Source organism: Loxodonta africana, chromosome 10, assembly GCF_030014295.1.
Source record: "Loxodonta africana isolate mLoxAfr1 chromosome 10, mLoxAfr1.hap2, whole genome shotgun sequence".
NCBI lineage: Eukaryota > Metazoa > Chordata > Mammalia > Proboscidea > Elephantidae > Loxodonta > Loxodonta africana.
The window spans coordinates 21,734,296-21,753,193 of NC_087351.1; the positions used below are offsets into that span (position 1 = coordinate 21,734,296).

At 44.6% G+C, this 18,898-nt stretch overlaps 1 protein-coding gene across 1 annotated transcript; it reads left to right on the forward strand.

Annotated features, from left to right (window-relative positions):
• Positions 1-3,800: 3,800 nt before the first annotated feature.
• On the forward strand, positions 3,801-18,039 carry GREM1 (gremlin 1, DAN family BMP antagonist). The gene is made up of 2 exons (XM_010598309.3): positions 3,801-3,859; positions 13,804-18,039. Exon 2 carries the CDS (start codon positions 13,805-13,807, stop codon positions 14,357-14,359), a length of 555 nt encoding a protein of 184 aa, XP_010596611.1. The 5' UTR covers positions 3,801-3,859; position 13,804; the 3' UTR covers positions 14,360-18,039.
• Positions 18,040-18,898: the final 859 nt, after the last annotated feature.

Genomic DNA, 18,898 nt, shown 5'->3' on the forward strand with positions numbered 1-18,898 from the left:
TCCAGTCCATTCCTTTTAGAAGCTGTAAGCATTTTGTCAAATGAATAGAAGAATTTCCTGTGTCTCTTCCTACCCCTGTTGATGGACACTAAGATTGCTATAAACGATACTGCAATAGAAGAGCTCACACAAATTTCTAGTCCTCATAAAAGTGTTCAAGTTCCTGTGTTTACCTAGACCTGGGTGGCATGCTAGATTCAGGTTTAATTTTATCAAGTACTGATAAATTACCTTCTGATATAGCCGTATACCCCCATTAACACTGTCACCAGCAATCCTTTTGAGTATATGTTCTCTATGCCCTTTCGAATACCAGATACTGTCAAACATTTCAGTCTTTGCTAACCTGATAGATGAGCAAAGGTATCTTCTTAAGTCAGATTGCATTTCCTCAAATTACTGGTGTGAGCATCCTTTCATACGCTTACTAGTTGTCCAGCTTTCTTCTTTTTGTGAATTTTCAGGCTTTGTCAATTTTTTTTCCATCTGTTTGTTTATGGGTATGTGTTTAACTTATAAGAGGAATCCATTCTAGATATGAATCATTGAACTGTCATTTGACTGCTGCAAATATTTCCTTCTCTAACCACTGTCAAATTTATTATCATTATTGTTTTATTTAGAAAGAGCATACAAGGTCAATACCAAATGTATAAAGGGCTTTATTCTTTTTAATCCAGTGCAAAATGGCACACAGAGTCTCTGCACTTGGGTGAACACCCATAAGCGGCTTCTGCAGATCCAAGCAAAAACTTCCCTACAAAAGAAAAAAGGCCTTCAAAATTCATTCCCCTGGAGATCAGGCCTCTCTTAGCATCTTGTGAGTTGGATGGAGACAAATATATTCTATACGTAGGTGAGCAAACCAAGTGGAATGCACTTTACTTTTACAAGCCAGTAGCTGAGCAGGATCTACAATTCTCACAAGAGCCCCAAAGTAGTTTGAAAGTTGTTTCATTAAGTAAGATAAAGTGGCCTTTGTTTAGGCACCTCAGATTTAACATTTTCACCTTGACAACATCTAGTCCTTCCATGTAAGTGCAGGATTCATTATGTAATTGTGCCTGAAGAGGCCTGAGGAGTTTTTACTCCTGATTGGATAATGGTTGGCACTGACTGATTGAGAGGTGTGAAAATACAAATATGAGACAATCAGCTGGAGTATCTATGGCGATGCAGATATTCTAGACTTAAAGTCTGTGAAGTCAAGGTCTGTGTCTATTGTATGCTCAGCATTTGGCTCCGTTGATACGCCAGCAGTCAGTGGGAATGTATTGAACATTCTCAATCCATAACTATTTATTGAATCTCAATTCTGAGTGAGGTACTCTGTGATCTATTGCCTGATGTCATCAAAGTGACCAAGATGGAAAAAGTCTCTGCCCTCATGAAGCTTAAGTTTGAGGGGCAGTGAAAACTATGCTACCAGGGCCAGATAAAAGACCACGAAGGAAAACGATGCACTAACACAGGACCGAAAGTTGTGTGTGTGTGTTTCTATTGTTCATAATGTGTTCTGAGTACCCTCCTGAGGTGGGTCATAGTGATTATCAACATTTAGGTAAAATCCAGTTGTTGTGGCATCACTTCCCACTCACAACAACCCCATTTATGTCAGAATAGACCTGTGCTCCGCAGGGTTTTCAACGGCAGATTTTTTGGAAGGAGATCACCAGGCTTTTCTTCCAAGACACCTCTGGGTAGACTTGAACCTCCAACCTTTCTGTTAGCAGCAGAATACATTAACCCTTGCACCACCCAGGCACTTTGAGTTAGAAATATATAAAACTGGCAACAGGGTGATTCTAACTCAGGAGCTAAGTGCCACCCCTTTCAATTTTTATTTGGGTCAGGTTATATGAGCCTTGAAAAAGTTTTTTTTCTATGAGCCTTGAAAAAGTTTTCGACTAAAACACTGAGTTGTGATACATGCTACCATCTGAAGAAGTTAATGGATTTGTGAAATATGCTCCCTTTGGGGAACAGTTTACATATTGAGAGAGCAGCTGGTGGTGGGCTTTGGCAGAACTGTTAGTTGTATATTTCTAAGTACCTATCTCTCTGAGAGCCGACGCCCACCAGAACAGGTCTCTAAGCCATGTTGAATGTTCACATCCCGCAGGCATCTATAAGCTATGGCCCACGAAATATTTTCACAAGAAATTATTGAGAAACTCGTAAAGTGGAGCACTGAGCTCATGTATGAAAATTGCTGTTTGCACAAACAAAAAATTCAGACGACTAGGATTCTCTAGCGATTAATTTAGTACAGACTTCCTTCTTGCTTCAAATACTTAAAAAAAAAAAAAATCCATTTCAAGTTCCTAAGAGTGTTCAGTAGGTGTTCAATATGTGACTTGCCCCTGCTTCCTAGTACCTACTCAAGGAGAAAATATCCCGTGTTCTTTTTTTCTTTTTTCTCTCCCTTTAGCCACGTACTTAAATCACAGATGTTTCACAACTACCTTTTGAAGAAATTCATTGTTTTGTTTATTTTGCTTTAGTCAGAACAGACACCTTTAAATTTCCTTGTATTACAAATCTTTTTCAAAGTCAGCGTCTGACCTGGCTAATGGAGCCGGTTTGCAGACCTTGCAGACGGGTTGATTTTTGCTTAGACCGTAACTTCGACACACAAAACTCACGGCCTCGTTGAGGAACGCATGCTCAAGCTGAGAGAACAAATGAAGTGTTCGCTCAGCTTCCGAAAAATATTTATACACTTGACATATTCTTCAACCTTATTTCATCGAGCTCTCAGTGATCAGCACAGAACATGACATCGGCTTTCCCCTACGTAGGTTTTTGTCTGAAACTTCTGGAAAGTTATTTTCTCGTTTAACGTTTTGTTTCCCTGATTTATTCATCTTTAACGTGCTACTTGAAGAAAACCCCTTCTAACCTAGCGATTGTTCTCTTCCTTTTTTAAGATCGCTTAGCAATGGAAACCTTGACTTTTTGAGAGTCCTTTTAGGGTTTTTTCTCCCCAGTTATTGCCCTCTCTACACTCACAGCCGAGGTTGCCGGCCTCGGAGCTGAAAGGATCTTGGCGGGCGAGGAGAGGAGGGTGTCACGTTGGCGACGGGGCTCTTGCTGGCGGCGGGCGAGCACGCCGGGGTTAACCGGGGCACCGGGGTCAGCGCCCTCGAAGTTGGAGGCCTAGGGCGGAGCCGCGACAGAGCCGCGGCGACCGCTCCATCACAGGGTCCCGCAGCCCCGCTCCCTCCAAGGGAAAAGAATCGCTTCATCTGTCCCGATCCCACAGGGATCTTGCTCTTCCCAGGGCAGGCTCCGCGACAGAGCGCGTCGTGGGGCCGGCGCAGGCGAAGCTGAGCGGGCGAGAGGAAAAGCCCAGGCCTGGGGCGAAGGAGGAATGAGGGGCCGGGAGCCGGGGGAATTTCCTCCCGCGCTTCCCCCTCCAACGGGAGCGGAAAATGTGATTTGCTGTGCATTCCAGGCGCGGTTCCCTGGGGTGACCTCTCCCAGCCGGCCCGGGCGGGGGGAGCAGACAAAGAGGCGAGGCGGGCGGAGAGGGGACCCCGCGGGGAAGCAGGAGGGGTGCAGGGGGCGGGGGCAGTACCGGGAAAGGGGGCGGATAGCGGGTCCGGCGGCGGCGGCGGCGCCTGGCCAATGGAGAGGCGCGGCTCCGGACGCTGCGCTGGGCCGCCAGCATTTAAACCCGGGACGGCGCGATGCCCGGCACTCGGTGCGCCCTCCGCGGACCTGGCGACCCAGTGCGCCACGGGTGCATCGCTCCCCGTCCGGCTGACCCCGCGCCGAGCCCCGGCGGCTCAGGCCGCGGCCGCACGCAGCGCCACGCGTGGAGAGCGCAGGCCCGGAAGACCCGCCGCAGTGACAGGTGAGTAAGGAGGTCAGGGACTGGGGTGGGGTCCGCCAACAACCGGCGCGCCCCGCTCGGTGCAGCCCTCGGTGCACGCAGGCCCAGGCCCCCGCGCGGCCCCGCTGGGTCTTTCATGCTGAGGTCGCGGCTGCCTTGACCTCGCGGTGCGCGGTCTGCAGGCAAAGGCGGGGAGAAAGCATGTCAAGAGAGGGCGGGATGACCCCACATCCCATTTTGACCCCTGGAGCCCCGTTAGCATGCCTTTGGTGCTAGTGGGAGCCACGCCTGCGAGAGCCGTCTGCACTGCAAGGCCGCGAGCGGGGCGGTGGGAGGGCGGGAGAAGCCGGAGAGCGAGCGGGAGACGCGAGGACCTTGCGGATTCGCCGCAGACGGAGCGGCAAGTTGCGCGGAGAGGGCTCCCAGGTGTCTGAGGCACTGTGCGGGGGCTGCTGATATCTTGGGCGCTGGTCAGAGCCCGATGCTATCCAGCTGTGGACCCGAGGATCCGGAGAATGGGCGAATTGGCCCATTCCCCCATCCTCGAGGTGAGATGGAGAAGCTGGCAAGAGCGCGCTGGAAAGAGCGGAGCCGCCGGGTCCGGCCGCGGTAAAAACCCGAGAGTCGGGTAAGTGGACAGCGGGAGAGCGCTGCACGGCCCGGATGGGGTCCCGCGAGCCCGCAGTGCTCACCCGGCACGCCCGGCGTACACACACGTGCTGGCTGGGCACACGCGAGCGCTCGTCCCTCTTCGGGGACTGTCCCGGTTCCCCGAGTGCCGTGGCTGAACGACGTCAGGAAAACCACATCCAGGCGCTAGGCAGCGACAACCGGCCAGGTCCTCCTTGCGCAGGTACCATAATCTCTGTCCTAGAGGCCCCAGCCTCGTCTCGCTGTGCTTTGCTGGCGACGGAAGACGCGGGACTGGCGGTGGGAGGCTGGTGTGCGGCTCAGACGCCCAGGTCGCCCCGCGTCCTCACGCGCCGCCTGGCCTTGCCAACCCTGCTGAGTCCTCTGCAGTTTGAGGAGTAAAGCTAGGGGGCTGTCTGGGCTGTCACCTCTCTGGCCGGAGATATTTGTAGACTACAGGCTTGGGAAGAGCAGACGAGTTCGCCGCTCTCTCGCGGCATTATCGTCTTAGTCCCCCAGCTCCACTTTGGGGGCTCCCCAGCCAGCGTTTCTCTGCGTCTGGCTTTGGCGACCGTCCCCGGGCGATGCGACGGGTGGACTGGAGGTGTCCAGCCTCTGCTGTGAAGCCCTCCGCTCGCGTCCAGACCTGGCTTGAATGCACTCCCTTCGCCGAGCCCGGCTGTACCTCCCCGGCCGGCTCGGAATCTGGGCTCTCTTAGACAGAGATCTAACTTTGAAGTTAGGGGTTAAAATCACTTCTTAAATCGTTCCGGGGGCAAAGGGGCGACCATCGGTAGGTAATCGGATCTCCTGTTGGAGAGAGCAAATCCAAGCGGTGTACGCCTGTTTATATTTCCTTTTGAGATGGTGCCAGGACACGAGTTGAGTAAAATACAATCTACTGTGTTAAGTGGGTCACCAGGGTTTTAAGCTGTCCCAGGGACCCCAGAGTAGTGGCTTTTTTTTTTTCCTGGCTGTACACACAAGTTAAATAAATAGCTTAGAAGAGGTTAAGATAACCCCATCCTAGGGTGAGGTGCCTTCTTTCACTCGTATGGCTCTCCCCCATCCCTTTTATTTTTTCTTTTTGGAAGGGAGGGGGGAAGGGGAACTTGAGATGGACTTTTCAAAGCAAGCAAGCAAAGATGTTAAGAAAACTACAGATTCTCATCTCTTCCAGCACACCCCTCAAATCCACAACAGTAAGTAATTTGATTACTGTCACTGGGTAAGCTTAGTTCCCGCAGAGTCCATTCCCAATGGTTAGTATTAACAAATTATTGAAGCGTTTTTTTTTTTTTTTTTTAGAACTGTAGTTGCAATGTGTGTGTGTGTGTGCTTAACCTCTAGGTCATTGCAGGAATTAGAGTCTTTTGTAAACTTTGTAATTTCACAGATTTCCTATCTTCTTTTTATATATATATATAATTTTTATTGTGCTTTAAGCGAAAGTTTACAAATCAAGTCAGTCTCTCACACAAAAACCCATATACACCTTGCTACACACTCCCAATTACTCTCCCCCTAAGATTTCCTGTTTTCTTTAAAGTTCATTGTGAACCAAATATTTTGGTAACGTACCATCTGTAGGAAGTCCAGGTGGGCTCATGTGGTCCTTATCTGAGTGGCTACCCAGGGAAGAATAGAAGACTCGGGACCTATTCTGTGCCCCCATCTCTGAATGAGCCCCCGTCTGCCCTGTCTTCTAAACTGAAGGTGAAGATGCCGTCACTAAAAGTGATTATGTGTAAAGTTACGTATTGACTTTTAATTTAAGTGGTATTAAAAGTGATAAAATGCCAGGAATTTTTATGTCACGGACCCGTTCTCCCAAGAAATTCTTGTCGACAGGAAAGCTGTGGAGCAAGTCCTAGAACGGAGAAGACAGAGGGAAAACCTAGCCTTTTCTGTAAAGGAAAGGGGAGGGGCGGGGAAGGGACTGCACCGTCTAACCGAAGGCAAGTGTTATCAGCCTCTGCCTTACATCTGCAAGGGATTTTCTCTAGTTTTAACATATGCTCTTAGAAATGCAGAGTACAACAGTAACGCTGGGGGCTAGAGCAGTCTTTTTTCTTCACATGTGAGACTGAAGCTCCAAAATAGATGATTATTTGATTTACAATATTCCTCAAACCCCACTGCATTAGAAAACAAATCCATGTGTCCCCTCTTAAATACTGTGCTGGATAGAATAGTGGTTCACGATATGCGTTTAGGGGTTAGACAGAACTGGGTTCACATCCTGCCCTCTCCCACTCACGTGCTATGTGACCTTGGGCCGATGCCTAACCTTATCTGAGTCTGGATTACCTGATTGGTAAAAGGGGAGACAATTTTATCCACCTCATAGGTTGTTGTGGAAAATAAATGAGAAAATTAAGTCAGAATTTTAGCATAATGCCTGGCATGGTAAGGGCTCAGAAATAAAGGTTAGGTCTTGTAACTAGTGGTGGTGTTGGCAGAAATAGTAACAGTATACATCACCAGTATGTATTGCAGAATTTTCTGGAATCGAATCCTGAATCCCACTCACACCATGATTAATACACATCTTTCACTATACTACAGACCTGTAAGTTGGTTGCCTCTCAGTAGTGGTGTTCAGTGGACATTTACTATTTATTACCTTCTAACTTGTTTCCTGTTGACCTCAAGGATTGTATACAATCATTAACTTCACTAAAAAATCTTCTGATGAACATAGAGCTCCTGAGATATTTAACTACCAGGTAGTCTTCTGCCTGCTGAATGGATGCTGGGCCCCAGCCTGATTTAGCCTGAGCCTCGGTGGCACACTGGTTAAAGTGCTTGGCCACTAACCAAAAGGTCAGTGGTTCAAAAACCATGAACGGTTTCTCTGGAGAAAGATATGGCAGTCTGCTTCCATGAAGATTTACAGCCTTGGAAACCCTGTGGGCAGTTCTACTTCATCCTATAAGGTTGTTATGAGTTGGATTCGGCTCTGTGGCAGTGGGTTTGGGTTTTTTTGTTTTTGGGGGTCTTTACAATAGGAAGGTTGTGGTTAGGGCACTCTAGAGATGTAGGTAGAGAATGAGACTTTATCCTCCTCCACCACTAGTGTTCCAGCCATTAGCTTTTCTTATCACCTGGGTAAGACTTGTCTGGGGTGGGGGGTGAGGAGAAGAAAAAATCAACCCAGTATATAATTAAGAAGTTCTCCCCTTAATTTCTAAAAGTTGATTATCTTTTTTAAAATTAATGATGAAATTAAAAATAACCCACATACTATCTCCTATCTACTTCTACTTTGCCCTTCTCTAAGATTTAGTCCTAAGAGCAGGTTATACTAAAATCTGGCCTACACTTAGGGCACTTTCCGTCACTTCCATTACATTTTGTGTTGGAAGAATAATTTGATGGCCTGTATAATGTCTTTCTAAAGCTTGATTCATCAGGAGAACTTAATTAGAAATTCAGGCGCAGACTTCTGGTTTCCTGACCATTCTCTCTTTACTGTAATCCCTATTCAAAACTCCATTTAACTGATCATAAGTGGGTTTGTTAGTTAACATGAGAAATATGATGAGAACAGTGGAGAAAGGAGCTGGCCTGAACTTTACCTAAGACATCAGATTCCACTCTTGTGGAGTCAAGAGCATTGGACACAGGCCACATATCCTATTTTTTATTTCTGAGTTCCCCAGAATTAGAAGATGATGCTCTTAGAGATCGGAATAAATCACTCAACCTGCAAAGGACAGAGGTGATTAATATGGCTTATCTTGCCTGCAGATGTTTACTCTTGATCACTAAGAGAAACCGGAAATGGTCAGGTAGAGAAGACTTAAAAAAAAAAATACTCTTGATCACTAAGAGAAACCGGAAATGGTCAGGTAGAGAAGACTTACTTTGAGAATATTTATGTCCTCTGGGGCAAGTGAATTGGAGGGAAGGAGAGTGGTAAAAGAAAAAAGAAAAAAAATGTAGGGGTGAGGTGAAGCTTGCTGGTGGAGAACAGTTGTGGAGAAAGCTCACCATGAAAATATGATCATATTACTTGCAGAAGCAGACATGCATTAAGGGGAAGTTGAGTCAATATTTGAAAAGGATAATACTGTCTGCAAAGGAGACTCAAGGGAAGGCTTTGGGGGTCATTATGATGTGCTCTGGGTCCATGAGATACAGCTGTAGCTTAATGATGTGGGTCATTTCATGAATAGAAATTACCCAAAAATGTTTGCAAATCATGGTTGGGTATGGGTGATAATTGATAGGAACCTAAACCTGGATCAGCATTTGGAATGGTTTTTTATTATGGGGCACCCTGTTAGGCGTTGGTGTGGCAAACAGTGAGAAGACCGTCTTTGTCCTCAGAGGATTTCCACCTTCCTGATTTTCTCCATGCCTGTGATACTTACAAACTGCAAATTGTTTGGTGGCAGTACAGTAGGGATTTCCAAAGCAAAACGTTGCTGTTTCCATCAATGAGTAATCAAGACCAGTTTGGAGGTGGGGGGTGTAGGGTGACTTGACCACAATGAGTTGACAGAACCCTAGTTCCAGTACTAACTATAGCCCCCATCCCCTTCCTCTTACTCGTTAACATAACCAGTACCCTTCAGAGCACTGGTGTTCTCCCAAAAGTTAAGGTCTCTGTTGATTAAGATTCTTGAAGCTGGCCTTTACTTCTGACTGTTTAGAATGTTTGAGGACTCAAAGGCTTCACAATCAGTGCCTGAGATCTTTAAAGAGCAGACATTTTAAAAATGAAAAACCATTTCGTAATATTTTCCAGAGCTAATAAATCTTATTTTGAGAAAAAATTTAATTTTTGTAAAACAAACAAAAACCAGCAGCCTGTCACTCGAGATCCCTTTGGCTTATGGGGTATGTTTGCTCCCATAGGAACAAGAAGTCTGTCCAGATTAAAACCGAAAACCACAATTGACCAATTTTTGAATTTACTGCTTTATTGTTGGTTTCAGCCATAGTGGAAAAAATTACTTCAATTAGAAAACAAAACCCACAGCATCGAGCTTGAGACCAAGTGAAAAACAAGGGACTCTGGAGTTTTCCTAGAAAAATGAAGGCAAGTATTAGGCTGCTCCCTAGTCTGGAAGGGGTTTGCCATACTGTGGGTCAGAAACCGGAAATATTGCATTTGGCTTCACTGCTTATTTACATCTGTGGAGCCATCTTAAAAGGCAAAGAATGGAAAACCTGAAAATCATTATGGTCCACAGAAGTCATTCATTTAATGAGCCCCCACTCTGTATGCCAGAAACTGAGGCAATGATGATGAACAAGCCTTCATGAATCCCAGTCTAGGTATTTATACAAGGAGAGATGTGAAAATGCCAGAAAAGAAAGGTTGAATATAAAGAAGGTCCTCAGCTTGTCTGAAGAAAGAAAATTGCATTTTTGACAGATGTTTGAGGGAAGGAATGGCCTCATGAAGTGAACCCGATATATACAGTAGACATTCCCAGTAGGGCCATGGTCTAGGAGTGCTGAGTTGGCCGGTCGGCCATGTTTAGTGTGTGTGGGATAAGATCGTGGGCCTCTACCTAGGGCCAGTTTCTGTACTCCTCCTTTGAAATGGGCAGTGATTGAATTCTGTTTCGGATTCTGGCCCCAAATTGTGTAAACAACAGAAACTTGTGAAAGCCGCTCACATTTACAATGTATTTGTCCGGGAGATGGGTCAGTCACAGCTCAAGTGATCCGGATCTCTGGAGAAAATCAGCACTCTTTTATAACCGGACTTTTTTAATCAGTGATTTTTTAAAACGGCAAAGCAACAAAATTAATTTTTTGTTCCTGTTGGGCAACAAAGGCTCTGTTTGAAGAATGGGGATGTTGTAATATAAACTGACAAAAACCGGGGAGCCTTAGAGTCAAAACAGAAACTAAACGTCACATTATCAGCTCCAAACTTGAACTTGCCCCAGTGTATTAGGCGAATGTTGGGAAGATGGTGCCATCTAAGGATATTTTGATTGTCATGTTTAATTATCTTAATTCCACATTATTCTTGAGCTGGATGGCTTTACTTGCCAGGCCTGTCCTTCATAGAACATAGATTACACACGGCCTTTGTCTGTGGATAATTGCTGTAGCTAATAATGCTAACTTGTACAGTCCAGGGAGGGAGGGGATGATAAGGTTACTATTAAATTGCACTGAGTGGTTATCATAAGGAGCCCTGGTGGCTCAGTGGTTAAGCGCTTGGTTGCTTACCAAAAAATTGGCGGTTTGAACTCGCCAGCAGCAACTTGAGAGAAAAGGCCTGACGATGTGCTCCCATGAAAATTACAGCCTGGGAAATGCTATGGGGGCAGTTCTACTCTGTCCTCTAGGGTGGCTATGAGTCAGAATCGACTCGACGGCACACAACAACAATAGTGATTATCACGTGTAATATTGCTGCGCAGAAAGAGGGCAGGGATATAGGTACTTAACGGTTGTGTTCTTAGGCTTGGAAAACCATGGGAGGGAAAGGGAATGGGAAGATTCATGTCAGACTGGTGTGATGTCCTGAAGAGGGAGGCCCTGTGATGAACCTGAAACGCACTCATTGAAAAGAAAAGGCTTCCACGTTTTAATAATTTCTTCTGTGCCCCCTGCAAGCGCTATAGGTCTTGCTACTCAGAGCTTGTTAGGACGGTAGATCTACTGAATCAAAACCTGCATTTCAGCAGCCACCCCAGGTGATTCATCTGCACTTTCAAGTTTGGGAAGCACCGTCTTAGGCCAATCTGAAGAATCTGGACACTTCTCTATAGCACCCTCCTTTGCAAAAATACGCACCTCTCCCCCTTCCTCCTCCTCTGTCTGTCCTACTTTCTCTGAACACCTTGCCTCTAGAATAGTCCTTTTTTTTACATCCCTGGGTGCCACTAACAGCTTGCACTCAACTACTAACCTAGAAGTTGGTGGTTTGAACCCATCCCGTGTCACTGCGGAAGAAAGGCCTGGCAATGTGCTTCCGTAAGAATTACGGTGAAGAAAACCCCATGGAGCAATTCCACTCTGTAATGTATGGGGTCACCATGAGTCAGAATTGACTTGTTGGCAATGGATTTGAGTTTTTTTTCCCTCTGATTTATGTTCCATTCCTTTTTTTCTCTCCATCTTTGTTTTCCTGCTTTGTTTCAATTTTCTGTATACCTCCCCCTCCCTTTTTTTTTTTCTTTTTGCCACTGTTTGTACAGCATTGCCCTTTCTGACCCATATCTAGCTCCAGGCTATATATATGTTATATATATGTATAAATTATATATATGTGTGTGTATATACATATGTATATGTATATATGTCACTATGAGTTGGAATTGACTCGACAGTGAGTTTTTTTTTAATATATGTATATAAATCAGAGCCCTGGTGGCACAGTGGTTAAGAGCTATGGCTGCTAACCAAAAGGTTGGCAGTTTGAATCTACCAGCCGCTCCTTGAAAACCCATGGAGCAGTTCTTCTCTGTCCTATAGTGTTGCGATGAGTCAGAATCAACTCGATGGCAGCAAGTTTGGTTTGGTTTTTATATGCATCATGACGTATTTCACACTGAATGACATATTTCACAATTTAAAAGGTAGAAAAATGTATATGTTGTTTTTTGGTGCTGTCAAGTTGATTCTGACTCACAGTGACCCTATAGATAGAGTAGAACAGCCCCATAGGGTTTCCTAGGCTGTCAACTTTACAGGAGCATATCACCAGGTCTTCTCTCCAGCAGAGCAGCTGGTGGGTTCAAACCACCAACCTTTCAGTTACCAGCCAAGCGCTTAATCATTGTGCCACCAGGGCTACTTAGAAAAATTACATATCATAGTATAAAGAAAAATATAATGAATGCCTGTGCCTAGTTCCAAGATGAGAATATGCGAGGGGTCAAGGAGCCTTATAAATTAAGTGATCTTCCTGGTAGTAATCCGTTCCATCTGTAATACCCATCTCCTATTATGGTTAGCTCTCAAATTACTTTTGCTTTTATATCCAATTTGATCTTCACAGCCTGTCTGGGGAGGTGAGGTATTTGTGTCTTTGCTTAGATGAAATCATTTATTGAAGAAGTAAAGTGACTTTCTTGAGCTCAGATAGCAGCTGGAAGGCTGGTCTTGACTTCCGGGAATCCAGTGTTCTTCCTGTTAAGTTGTTCTCCCTCTGACAAGTGCTTCCTGGTCTTCTCCACTGGTCTCTCCTTCCCTCCCAATGCCTGGTAACAATGGAAATTCTTATAAGCATTCAACCAACTGAACAAGGCACAGCTCAGAAAACACTCAGGCTGGCTGAGGAGATAGGCCGAGACTTTCCTGGACAATGAGGCCCTCTAGGCAGTGAAGTTAACTCATCGCGTTTATAAAGCAAGGTAGGCACAACATGGATGAACATTGAAAACGTCTTGCTGAATGAAATAAGTCAGTCCCAAAAGGACAGATATTGTGTGATCCCACCTACATGAAATGTCTAAAATAGGCAAGTGTATAGAGACCAAAGTTTATTAATGGTTACCAGCGGTGGAGCAGGAGTTAGGGGAGAAGGGAGACTCCTTGCTTAGAGGACACTGAGCTGTTAAGGTTAATGAAAAAATTTGGAAACGGATAATGGTGATGGTTGAGCAACATGATAAGCCTGTCACTGAACTGTACATGTGAGGAATTTTGAAATGGCACCTGTTTTGTTACATGTGTATATTTACCACAATAAAAAAAAAGTAGCAAATATGTTCCCCCCAAAACTCCTAAAAGTAATATGGTACCAGTATAGTAGGAGCTCACTAGATATTGTCATATACATGAGTGAATACAGTTATGTGACTCTAATACAAAGCCAAAGACGGGAAGGAGAAATTCCTGTGGAAGTACAAGCGTTGAAGAGATAGTCCCTGACTGAGTTCAAATACTGGCTTATTACCCTGCGTGACCCTGGGTAAGTTACTTCATGGCTTTATGATCAAGAGAGCAGTAACATAATAGCAATAAAAATAATGGTATTGAATTCATAGAGATATTGTGAGATGTCAATGAAATATTTTACGGAAAGTGTTTAACAAGTGCCTGAGAAAAAAGTTGAAAGTTCCTGGGTGGTGCAGACAGTTAACTTGGTTGACTGCTAACTGAAGGATTGGAGGTTCAGTCTACCAAGAGGCTCCTCAGGAGAAATGCCTGGCAATCGACTTCCGAAAAACTAGCCATTGAAAACGTTATGGAACACCATTCTACTCTGACACATGCGGGGTCGCCATGAGTCAGAATCAACTCAAAGGCAACTGGTTTTTGGTTTGATAGAAATGTTAGCTGCTGTTACTCATTTTGTAATGAACTAACTTCTCCATTTTTCATGTCTCCCCGCCTGTGCTTCTCTCCTTTAGCATGAGCCGCACCGCCTACACGGTGGTGGCCCTGCTTCTCCTCTTGGGGACCCTGTTGCCGGCTGCCGAAGGGAAAAAGAAAGGGTCCCAAGGGGCCATCCCTCCGCCAGACAAGGCGCAACACAATGACTCAGAGCAGACTGAGTCGCCCCAGCCGCCAGGATCCAGGAACCGGGGAAGGGGCCAGGGCCGGGGCACTGCCATGCCTGGGGAGGAGGTGCTGGAGTCCAGCCAGGAGGCTCTGCATGTGACCGAGCGCAAATACCTGAAGCGAGACTGGTGCAAAACCCAGCCCCTTAAGCAGACCATCCACGAGGAGGGCTGCAACAGCCGCACCATCATCAACCGCTTCTGCTACGGCCAGTGCAACTCCTTCTACATCCCGCGGCACATCCGGAAAGAGGAAGGCTCCTTTCAGTCCTGCTCCTTCTGCAAGCCCAAGAAATTCACCACCATGATGGTCACACTCAACTGCCCAGAACTACAGCCGCCTACCAAGAAGAAGAGGGTCACACGTGTGAAGCAATGTCGTTGCATATCTATCGATTTGGATTAAACCAGCACACCCAGCCTGTCCTGGGGATGCAGCCCCAGGCGGGCTCGTAGCCAGACATACAAGCTGATTCTTACTTGGCTTAAACCTAAGGACACGAAGAACCACCAGCTGCTTCTTGGCAGGAGCCTACTCGTTTGTAATTTGTGTGCATGCGTGCATATGGGTGCCTGTGGGTGTTTAGAGACACCAGAGAAAACGCAGCCTCTGCTAGAGGGCACTCCCTATTATGTAAACGTACCAGCTTGAATCGGGGATGGCAACAAAAACCCACACTGCCCTGAGTCACATGCAAAGGGGCAGGGCTGTGATCCGGTTCTGCCTTTCCCAGCATGTGCCTTCCTGGGGACCAGAATCTCCCTTCAGAATGAGCATTAACGGAAAAGGCTACTCCGGGCGTGAGAGACCTGTTTCAGTGCCACAGTAGACTTGGAAAAGTTATTTCCACCTGTGCTTGCTTCCTGCCTTCTTCTCCCTTCCACAGCCTTCCCCTTCTTAGGTTCTCGATGACTATTTCAGTTTAATTCCATGTCTGCCAAGGCCTCTAAATTAATTGACTTGACTGGATGTAAATGTTTTCCATTTTGTGAAGATCCTCCAGACCCTGGGGAAGGCTGGTCAAGAAGGATGAGAAGGATAGAGGAGTGACAAAGGAAGGGATTGAGAGTGAGGCCAGGTTGGGCTCAGCAAAATTGTGCACAAAAATGTGCAGAGGCTTAGCAGGCAAACCCCAAAATACAATGAGACCTGTGGTCTCCTGTTTTGTTTTACCTTTTTTTTCCTGGTTTTTAACGGAACCCAAGGGAACACAAGAGAAATGAAACTAGTCCAGAATCATTAACTTTGGCTGACGTTGTGATCTGCTAAAAGTAGCTGTGACCCAACACCAAACTTAAAACATAAGTATGGACCACTCCTATTTTCAGAACCAAGTAGGGAGCCAAACCAAAACAGCCCCACCTGCTTTGCCCCTTAGGTGGGCAAGAGGTGTAGCTCAGAATCCCCTACACAGGCAAAAGACAGAAACCTCTTAGGCAGAAGGTCCTAATATCTATCCTTTTTCTTGGTTATAATCACCTCTTTCCCAGTTCATTATTCTGCATAATGTTTCTGAGAGCCAAGACTCCGTATTCTAAAGGTTCTGTTTCTTGTGAGTGTACCTGATATAAAAGAACCCATCAAAGATTATGGAGTTCAAGGCCTGCCCTATTATGTTTCCAGTCTTTTTATTATTTTAAATAGAGATAGAGCCAGAGAGAAGAGGAGAGTAAGGAAATAGAGAAGTAAGGAAATAACTACTCCTGTGGCTAAGGAATAAACCAGTTCCAGTCAAGTTGACTCCTACTTATGCCACCCCATATGTGTCAGAGTAGAACTGTGCTCCATAGGGTTTTCAGTGGCTTATTTTTTCAGAAGTAGATTGCCAGGCCTTTTTTCTGAGGCCCCTATGGGTGGGCTAGAACCTCTAATAATACGCAGCTGAGCTTATTAACTATTTGCACCACCCAGGGACTCTGGCTAAGGAGTTATTGCCGTCGAGTCAGTTCTGATGCATAGTGACCCTATATACAACAGAATGAAACAGGAGTAGTTAGCTCTTAATATCTAGGAGATGGTGTGAGGGATATGGAAATCCCTCTTCAAGCAGATTATTTGGGTGGATTAACTGTCCACTGCTGCTGGTGGGATCCATGTAGCTTTGTAACTATTCAGTACCTACTGATAGGTGCTCTTCTCTGATTAAACTGGGCTGCTCTCAGTGCCTACTTAAGCTGTATCTAATGACCAAAGTGAAGGATGTGTTAACCTTTCTGCACTTTGGATTTGGCTAGCCTGTTCTGTTCAGATCTGTTTTATATGTAAATCCCCGAAATACACTTTTTGCCTTGTATCTTCTCACCTCACTATCCAAGTCATGTGTAATATGGGAAACAAACACCACAGACTTGGGATTCAGTTGCCAGTTGTGGCTCTGGCATTCAGAGAACCATTGAAACCAAAGAGGCTGTTTTTGTTTTGGTCCAGTGCTTTCCCATCTAACAACAGGAACCATACTTTGAGGCAGCAGTTATCTTGAACACCCAAAATGTTGGGTCTAATTTTGAACCTTTTAAACTCACTACTGTTAATTCTGCACCAGGCAAGTTTGTACAGACGCATAGTCTGTGCGTTTTGTATACACTGTATGCCCCTGTCACTTCTCTCAATCTTTGTGTCACCCACATCCTCCAACAATAAAGCACAGAATGGATCTAATTAAGCACACAAACGCTAAGCCAGAATTTTGAGAGCGGGGGAGAGGAAGAGAAAGGGCAGGGAGCTGAAAACGTAAACCCACACCAGAAAGGAAAAATGACATCTAGCACCAGCAAACATTGAATTTCTTTTGTTGTTTTAAGTCTGCCACAAGCATGCAATGTTGGTAAAAAGAGATGACTTTAGTTGGCAGCAGTAATCTTCTTTTAGTAGCTTGTACCATGGTCTTGCATGTAAGTCAGATTTGGCTCAAGTAAAGAGAATTTCCTCAAAATTAACTTTACTGAGATAATCAGCAGCATAACTACCCTAAAGCATTAGCCAAAAAGAAACGTCTGCTTTTCTTACTGTGCCTATATTAAGACTAACATGAGTATGGTGTGTCTTCCAACATTTATTGAAAATGCCATATCTGTTACATATTGTATTGGAGTCACAGATGAGGTCATGATATATTTTTTTCATTATTATAGTAGAATTTTTTTTTTATGGCGAGATATTTGTGATCTCAATCTTTCCTAATAAAATAATGCCAAACACCAAATATGAATTTTATGATGTACGCGTTGTGCTTGGCATTAAAAGAGAAAAACACATTTTGTAAGTCTGTAAGTTGTTTCTTTGTTGTTGGCACTCTTCAAAGTTGAAAAATGTAAGTGAAAAACCTAGAGGAAAGGATAATTTCCACTGTGTGGAATGTGAATAGTTAAACAAAAAGTTATGGTTATTTAATGTAATTATTAATTCAAAGCGTTTGGTCACTGTGATTTCAAGCATTTTATTTTTTCTCTTTTATGTAAGTTCCTGAGTTGGGCAAAGAAGCTGGCACCTTGTATGTTGTGGGAGGCTTTTAACCTGGGGTTTCAGGTCAAGGAAACTGTAAATCCTGACACATCTGAACGCGTGTTACAGAGTAAAGACCTGAGTTTTTATTTGTTTAATTGAATGTTCCTTAAAAATGAACATTTCTGAAGAAATATTAAGAGCAACTTTAGATGTTGTTTTGGACAACTTACGATGTGCGTTTATGCAAATAAAGAGCAGATAACAACAAATAGTTGACAAGTAAAGTCCTTTTAAGGAGAAAATTTAAAATGGAAAGGGTATGTACAGAACATTTATAAATGACCAGTTAATGCTTAAGAGTGAAAGTAGTTCTATTAAGTTGTCATCCACCCCCCCAAGATATTTAATATCAACTGCGTTATGTATTATGTATGCTTTAATCATTTAAAAACAACAAAGGATCATATAGATTATGATTGAGGTACCTTGCTCTGTATGAGGTTTAGAAGGGAATTGATAGTCTTATAAAAGCTAATTGGGTTTAAAGTAAAGTTTTATGCATCTGTAACTAGAATTTAATTTTCACCTCAATAATGTTCTAAATAATCTTTCCCAATGAGCAGCCAATAAATCAAACTCTTCTCTTTGTTTCCACTTTTCTTTTTTTTTTTTTTTTAAACTGGTAGTGTTTACAGGGTAAGGGTGGAGCGGGGACTCATTTGTCATGGGAAAACCCAAACCACAGTTATGATTGAGTTGATCCAACTCAGGGTGACCCCACGTGTTGCAGAGTAGAACTGTGATCCATAGAGTTTCCATGGCTGTGACCTTTTGGAAGCAGATCTCCAGGCCTTTCTTCTCTGGGTAGGTTTGAACCGCCAACCTTTTGGTTAGTAGTTGAATGCTTAAGCTTTTGCACCACCCAGGGACTCCTTTGTCCTGGAAAGGGAGAAAGAAAAGAGAATTAGGTTTGTTGTGGGGTTTATGCATTTTACAAACAGAATTTATCCCTTCCACCTAGACCTTTCAGATAGTGCTTAATTTCAATAGGACATCTCAGGCTGTGGCAGTTAGAGGCAGGGAAAAAGCTGGTCTGCAATTGATAGCACCAGTCTCTTGCCCAGAGCACAGCTAGAAAGAAGAGTTAGAGAACCTTACGAAAGAGGCCTTCACAGGGTAGAAAGGCCACATAGAGATGACAATAGCCTTATTTTGAGTTGTTTCAGAGGGAAAATGGAAGAAAGAATCAGAAAGAAATGCTTTCTAAGAGTGACAGTGATTCAGCAATGAAATTAGCTGCCCTGTTTGTGAAATATCTAAACATAAACCAAAAAACCAAACCCACTGCCGTCAAGTTGATTCTGACTCATAGCGACCCTAGAAGACAGAGTAGAACTGCCCCAGAGGGTTTCCAAGGAGCGCCTGGTGGATTTGAACTGCCGACCTTTTGGTTAGCAGTCGTAGCTCTTAACCACTACTCCACCAGGGTTTCTTTTAAAC

Excerpts from the sequence above, each read along its gene's own strand:
- GREM1 (XM_010598309.3), top strand. The coding sequence starts at position 13,805 with ATGAGCCGCACCGCCTACACGGTGGTGGCCCTGCTTCTCCTCTTGGGG.